Source organism: Coregonus lavaretus (assembly GCF_964263955.1).
Source record: "Coregonus lavaretus genome assembly, chromosome: 12".
Taxonomy (NCBI): Eukaryota; Metazoa; Chordata; class Actinopteri; order Salmoniformes; family Salmonidae; genus Coregonus; species Coregonus lavaretus.
This window is the reverse complement of record NC_139999.1, coordinates 47,205,559-47,213,373: the sequence shown is the minus strand read 5'-3', so window position 1 is coordinate 47,213,373 and position 7,815 is coordinate 47,205,559. Positions and strand designations below refer to the sequence as shown.

The 7,815-nt window shown below is 37.9% G+C and overlaps 1 protein-coding gene and 1 pseudogene across 23 annotated transcripts in view; one reads left to right on the top strand and one right to left on the bottom strand.

The window, feature by feature from the left end:
* The first annotated feature begins 869 nt into the window (after positions 1 to 869).
* Positions 870 to 4,349, top strand: LOC311138866 (annotated as a pseudogene). Its single transcript has 8 exons — positions 870 to 928; positions 1,428 to 1,577; positions 1,734 to 1,884; positions 2,072 to 2,147; positions 2,281 to 2,411; positions 2,691 to 2,729; positions 4,089 to 4,162; positions 4,333 to 4,349. The product of its transcript is annotated as an uncharacterized misc_RNA (transcript).
* Positions 4,350 to 5,339: 990 nt separating this feature from the next.
* LOC311138536 (calpastatin-like) overlaps positions 5,340 to 7,815 on the bottom strand; it is a 68,627-nt gene continuing 66,151 nt past the window's right edge. For 18 of the 22 annotated variants that reach the window (XM_084173252.1, XM_084173263.1, XM_084173267.1 and 15 more), the window contains 4 exons: positions 7,288 to 7,374; positions 6,754 to 6,783; positions 6,523 to 6,629; positions 5,340 to 6,300 (listed from right to left, as the gene is read on the bottom strand). In XM_084173252.1, coding sequence (XP_084029378.1) covers positions 6,531 to 6,629; positions 6,754 to 6,783; positions 7,288 to 7,374 — 216 coding nt within the window. In that variant the 3' untranslated portion in view covers positions 5,340 to 6,300; positions 6,523 to 6,530. The remainder of the gene's footprint in view (positions 6,301 to 6,522; positions 6,630 to 6,753; positions 6,784 to 7,287; positions 7,375 to 7,815) is intronic. The other 4 variants (XM_084173268.1, XM_084173272.1, XM_084173253.1 and 1 more) reach the window with 1 other exon arrangement.

Here is a 7,815-nt window from a genome sequence, read left to right as displayed (position 1 = left end):
GAGAATCCTCGACAAATGAATAGCCTTTCTTTGAATCTTCTCAGAAGTCTTTCGCAATATTGCAGTAGTTTTTCTTTAAAAAAATAAAAAATAAAATATGTTTCAAAAGATCATAAACTATTTTCAGACACCCAGGTGGCAGTTTATGTTCAAACATTTTAAGGAACTATGGCTGTGTGAAACTATTTCAGGGTTATTTCAGATTTCTAATCTGTTAAAGTCTAGGCTATCTATTAAACTTTGACACCATGCACTGATTTAGGCTGTAGATTATTGAAATATAGGCATATAGCCTAATTTGGACATGATATAGGCCTTCTACATGATAAATACATTATGTTGCAAAGATAATAGTAATACCAGAAAGAAATAAAATATGTTTTTGTTAACATTATTTGAAACAAATATTGTCAAGTCTAGATAATAGCCTTTATAATTATAGGCCTACTGATGATATTTTTCGGATATTCTTGCAATAGATGTTTATCAACGGGGCAGCACAGAATCTCGTCCTCAAAAGTGCATCTGCTGCTCTTGTCTTACATTCATTCCCCCCGTTGAAAGTTTGACTTCCATTCGCATTTGGCCTAGTCTTTACCTAGTTTTTGTCGCCACATTGTGTTGTGGGTTAGCGCACAGACCGCGTGCAGTTTGTGTGCAAAGCCAGCCTGTTGTGAGGCGCAGCGCGGATTGGTGGGCTCTAGACCACCTTGGGGTGCACGAGCTTTGTGCAAGACTCCTGCAATGAACCGGTTTAACAGTGATGAAAAATGACTTGGGGCGGGGTTTAAGGTTGTTTTGAGCTCCTCATGATACCGGTTTCTACATCCCAGGATGAAGATCTTGAAAGTATTGCTGTGCCAAAAGACATGAAAATAGTCCAAAGGTGGATGCAGACACTTGTTTTACTGTTATTTTGTCAAGGTAAGTATAGTATAGCCTACGGGTTTATTCCCTTCAGTGTAGGTTGGATAGTTTAAACTAAAGTAATCGATGGATTTCCATGATGTCGCCAGAATACATGCACTCTCATAGGCCTAGTTCATAAGTGTGGCTATATATAATGTTTTAGCTTTATCAATCTGAAATACAATTAGCCTAGGCCTATATGCACAACGTTCTTGGCATTCATGTAGTAAGCTGACTAAATAGGCTACTTTTATTGGAATAAACAATACCATTGTAATAAATAGCAAAGTCTATTTCTATTTTAATTTCCATGTGAAGGGTCATTTAATTTGTGTTGTAGGTTTGTCTCTAGACTGTCTTTTTGTGAACAAAATAGTTTTAGGCTATAAGCTTGTAACCCCATTGAATAATTGATCACGTTTCAGTAATTTCAGTTTTTTAAATACATCTTTAAATAAGAAATGATTTATGTATTTATTTGTTGAATCTCTAATTTTTTCACAAACGCTATCAAAAACTCTCCAACTGAGTTCTCTAACAGAGAAAATGGATGGAGACCGAAACCTAAGGGCAACATGGTGATTTGGTTTCGAGTGAAGGACAACGCTGGAATGGAGTTTATTGCATCGTTTAATTCCAAGGATGGTATTAAGAAAAGCACAGACTTTTTTGACACCAAAGTCTTTTTACATTTTAGTCATTTAGCAGACGCTCTTATCCAGAGCGACTTACAGTTAGTGAGTGCATACATTTTTCATACTGGCCCCCCGTGGGAATCAAACCCACAACCCTGGCGTTGCAAGCGCCATGCTCTACCAACTGAGCTACACGGGGTCTTCAGTGGGGACCAGATAAGCAAAGACATCTTGATACTGAAGGCTTTCAAAAAGGCGCGAGATAGTGGCGTCTACAGCTGTGCATCAATCAACAGTAACGTGCTAGTGTATGGTGAAGTAACTCGACTTGCTGGGCCAGGTGAGTAGGCTAGCTAGGCTACATTACATAAATGAATTGTATCAGAATAATCAAGTTCTAGACAACAATGGCAACAATGGTTTTTCAATCAGAGGTTTATTGTAGCCAAGGCTATAGCCTAAATAAGTTTAAAACGGTCTGAAAGTTATCCATGCTAACAACACCTCACTTTTTCCTTTTTCTCTAGCCCCTCCACCTACAACAACCACGACGACGCCACCAATGACCACAGCCATAGAGCTAACCAGATCTACAACTACCAAGTTTTGATTCATCATCATCATCATCAACATTATTCTAATCATCATTGATATGGTTGTTTTGGATAACCAAAGTTAAACTGACTGGGTATTTGCCATTATCCAATGTGGTTGAACAAAAATGTGTTCCCTGTTTGACTTGTGTTTTTGCAGTGGGAAAGATGGACCCTAGTACATCCTGTGATCTGATCATTTGGGCCCATTTGCTGCTGGCTGTGGCTTCCTCTTCCTCCTCCTCTTCATCACCATATGCCACTGCAACCGTGAGTCCTGCATATGTGTACACCCACTCATATCCTCATGTACCTACGAAACACCCACTTATATACACTCACCTGAAACACTCTTACCCACCAAGCAAAACAAGAGCATTGAACCTAGTTGATGGAAATACACTGTCACCATTACTCAGCTGTAATTTATGGCATTTTTCATACACTTTCTATATTTCAATGTTATAAGTAAATTATATCATTATTATTATTAATACTATATCACTATTCATTATTATTTATTTTTAAATGTTACAATTATTTTTGCTTTAAGTATAAGAGTAAAACGATGCCCACATCATTACAAAAGAAAGTCGGTTTTTACCTCTTTAGTATGGCAAACATATACAGTCAGGTCTGAAATGATTGACACCCTTGATAAAGATGAGCAAAAATGACTGTATAAAATAAATGATTCAAATACTGAGCTATATTGTATGCTACATTTATATTTAGTAAATTCTTTTTTTGTAAAACAATTGGGAAAGTATATTATTTTATACTAATACAATTGCACAGAGAAAGAGATTTTGTTTAACAAGTTTTAAAAAGGTAGGAGTCAAAATTATGGAAAATGATTGTGAGGATAACGACACAGAGCCTTTTTCTAAAATGTTTTATGAGATTGGAGAACATTCATCCATACAGAATCCTTCCAGATCCTTGATATCCTTCGTCTGCACTTCTGGACTGCTCTCTTCAATTCAAACCACAGATTTTCAATGGGGTTCAAGTCCAGAGACTGAGATGGCCATTGCAAAATGTTGATTTTGTGGTCAATTAACCTTTTCTTTGTGAATTTTAAGTAGTGGTTGGGGTTATTGTCTTGCTCGAAGATCCACTTGTGGCCAAGTTTCAGCCTCCTGGCAGAGGCAACCAGGTTTTTGGTTAAAATGTCCTGGTAAAGTTTATGATGCCGTTGACCTTAACAAGGGCCCCAGGACCAGTGAAGGCAAAATAGACCCATAACCAAAGATCCACCACCATATTTTACTGTAGGTATGAAGTACTTTTCTGCATGTGTTTGTGTTTTTCAACACCAAACCCACCACTCGTGTGCTTGGCCAAAGAGCTCTATTTTCATGTCATATGTCCATAGCACCGGTTCCAATCCAAGTGCCAATGCCTTTTATCAAAATGCAGGCGGTGCTATGGTCAGATGACATTAAAATAAGAGTTATTTGGCCATGCACACCAGTGCTGGGTTTGGCGTTGTTTCTCTGAGCAATTGTAGTAGTATAAAATAATATCATTTCCCCAAGAAATGTAGCATACAATATAGCTCAGTATTTGTATTATTTATTTTATACAGTCTCTTTATCAAGGGTGCCAATAATTATGGACCAGACTGTTAAGACTCTATTCAATCCGCATCACAGAAGTTCAGATTTACAGCGTGATATCAATTTAAAGGCAATGTTCCCGCTTTAGCGGAGACTGCTTTCATGGTAAACGCTGCATATGTCGGCTCAATCGGAAATGACCATGACATTTCTATTGCGGAATCAGTAACGCTTCATCTTTACAGATTGAATAGAACCCTATGTACTGTTATAATGTACGTAGAAATTAGAGAAGGTCCGCACTTTTGGGAGTTTTCTCCCCCCAAACGACCCAACAGAGTTTGTAGTTAGAAAGACAAGTTTGTCTTATATTTTTCTCTTGTACTCAGGCCAAGAAGGGGAGCACCAGGGAAACAACATCCTATAGCCAACAACAAACTAATATATTATTTGGAATATTATGGTTCAGTATTTATAGTAAAGTAATTACAACTATTGCTGAAAAAAACAAGACAGCCCAAAACAACTATATATATATTTAAAATATTGAACAGATTAAAACTTCGACCTGACATTCACAATGTAGTTAGTGATGCTTATGACACAGCTGTTCATTGTCTATTCTTCTCACAGACAAAGATTTCCACTGAGAAAGAGGGAAACAAGATGGTGCAATGTCTCTTTGCTATGAACAATTCAATGGATTCTATTTGATACACTTGAATTGTAACACCTTTTATCTAGTTGAAATAGCCTAATACTCACTCTTCATTTCATCAACATACTGGCTTTATGGCAACTTTGTGAATATGATTCATGTCATTACTCTAATAAATGGAGATGTATTGCTTGTAGCTAAGTTTATACGGATGTAATAAGATACTTTTCACTTTCTTACTTTCATGTTCTGTAAATAATACCAAAGACAAGCTCTGCAGTGATGAATCTTCCATAAAACTAATGTAAAAAAAAAAATGTATGCCTCAAATTGTTGTAATTCTTCCCCATACTATTCAGTTTCGTATATTTGGAAGAAAGTAATATTTTTGGAATACTTGAATGATTGTACCATTGTGTATATACAACATGAGTGTTCTTGTAACTGTAAAGGCATGTTAATGTGAAATTCTCTGTCTCCGTTAATTTATATTACTAATCTCTTACAATCTGAATGATGAAACAGAAATGGTAAAACTACAAAGCTTTTTTATTTTAATTTTTTGTTTACAACTCTTTAAATCTATTCAAATTCTACTCCACAAGCGTCCAAGGCTGTTGCACTCTAAAAACCACCAATGTCAGAGGAGGGAACAGCATTGTAAAACTAAACAAAATTTAAAAACTACTGAGCTGCTTCGGACAATAGAAAGATTTTCCTAATATTACATGTGAAATCCTTTCTAAAATATATATAAGTATTCCCTTTACTGCAACAAAATATACAGTAAGTTGCCTATACCAAATGACCCTCCTACAAATTATGTATCCTACTACTGTACATTTTCTTATTGCCATTTTATTGGCAAAGTACATTTAGGCTACCCCATGTTAGCTACAAAAATTGTGTTTCTGTTTTTCGGTTGTTGAGGCACAAGTAGTTACTACAGACACTTGAATACTGAATACACACAGCAAACCAATTATTTTTCACATATATTTTTATTAAATTAGAATTCCCATTTCCAAAATATCTCTCAAGTTTTGAGTTTGAGACCTGCACCGAAATACTATATGTAGAATTCTGTCATACCAGCTTTTTGAGTAGAAGTGAAAGCCCTTGGGACTGTGTTTTACAGTATACAAACAAAAGCAGTTTACAGAGGTAGTGACCACCCAAGTTTACTTGTAAGTGCACTTTCGGAAACCAATACATTCTTCTACGAGGCAAAGTACACACATATAGACCCTTCTTGATAGATATCGCTTTACAGAAAGTAAATATATAGAATTGCATGAGCTCTCAGATGTATCCGTACCAAGCAGATCATTTCCTGTAAATCCTTTTACACGTTTCAATATTGTAAACTAAGTGTTATCATCAAACTAAGCAGACTATGCTGTATGCTAGTGTCTTATGTTGGCAGTCCACATAACAGAAAACTCGCTTTTCTGTGTAAAACAAGATTGCACAGACATCATAATCCTATATACCCACTATATACTGTTCCTAAACCCAGATCACGCTCACTATTACCCAACATTGTAGCAATGTTGAAGCAACGTCACTGCAACATTGGGGCAATACAGACTGTTAGCTAGGATGGACAGTCAGTCAGGCCACTTGTGGGCAACACCTCCATTTTATATTCCTCACAGGATTGGACAGATGCTCTCTCTCTTTCTCTCTCTCGCTCTCTCTTTATTTTGCTCTCCTCATCTCAAAGGAAAGAAACCAAAACAAGTACAATCTTCTGTCATGTGCGAAACCAAGCAGGAAAGGCGTTGCACACAGTGTGTGTGTGTGTGTAAGTGTGTGTGTGGTCATGTTTGTTTTTCATCCAGTATACATTCTCCACCATTTAGAAAAATAGAATCATCGTTCACAGCAGCTCCCTCTAGTGGCGCCTCCATGTGGCAGGGGACATGTAGTGCGCTAGAAACCTGCAATACATAAAAACAGTCAATGTCACAGGAGAAGACAAAGAAATCCTGTACTAAGACACTAAATCAGACTAAATTGTATGTATGCTAGTACTTTAGGGAATATAAGGAATATAGAAGCCTGCATTGTAGCATCACAGTCACATTGTTTCAAGTTGGTTGAGTCTTGTAGGCTACTTTTGAAATCTGTGCTCCTGAGGTACTTGATGGTCAAGTCCTTACCTAGAGGTCTAGCTCTTGCCACCCTTAGTTTTGGATCCTGGCACTACGTCTGAACTCAGCTTTCCAGACAGGTGGTCTATGGCTGATGGGTCCTCCTCCTGTTGTTTCTGAGACCAAAGGTCAAGTCAATTAGCGGACATTTATATTATATCACATGAATATGGGCATGTATCTCAAATGATTATTAGGATCTAATTTCATTCCGGTTTTCTCAAGGTATAGTTTTCTTACCTTTGACTTAGACCGTGACTTGCTATTGCTCTGCAATAAACAAAATTGACACCTTGTTCAGTGTGGATACAACTTCAGGGAGCGCTATGGTAAAGTGATACGGGAGACTTGTAATACATCTCGATAAGACTAGAGGGCACTGTAAGACAATCAACAACCATATCTGTTTCTCCATAACCAGAGAATCAATGGAAAGTTAGTCTTCCAGTGGAGGCTGGTGGGAGGAGCTATAGGAGGATGGGCTCATTGTAATGGGTGGAATGGAATTAATGGAACGGAGTCAAACATGCGGTTTCCATATGTTTGATACTGTTCCATTTATTCCATTCCAGCCATTACAATGAGCCCATCCTCCTATCGCTCTTCCCATCAGCCTCCACTGTTGTCTTCATATACTAGCAGATCTCATTAGAAATATGTTGAATGTTTTGGGGCATAATATGTCAGCTTCAGAGATATGTAACTACAATGGTTAAATGTCACTCTTTTGACATATTCTAATGAGACCATGTTGCTGCTAGATACCCTGCTCACCTTTGGCTTGTCTCCTTTGGATTTGAACTCAGGGGCATCTGGGAGCAGGGTGCCTGCCAGGTCATCCAGAACAGGGCCAGACATGGGCTAGACAGAGAAACACAAACAGCCAGCCAATTCATAAACCTGCCAACCAACAAAACATCTCAGGGCCTGTATTCAAAAAGCATCTCAGTGTAGGTGCTGATGTCCTGTCTATATAATGTTATTCATTATGATCCAAACGGCAAAACTGACCCTAGATCAGCATTCCTAATCGGAGACTCACTTTGGTGTTTGTTTGTCAGTCTGCAGTATGGGGGGAATTCAGACCCGAGTTACGCACGTGTAAATGGAACTTAATTCCCTTTTTATGCACTTTTCTCTCTGCGCTTATTCTGACCTTGAACTTCAGCATGGGGGAACGCACGTGCCAGCCAGCTATACTTTTGGGGTGGAGATCACAGAAATGGAGGAGTCTTCTGAAGTGTTCCAAGTGGAAAAACCTCAACTTTCCTTTTTTTGATAGAAATAACACCATTCTCCATG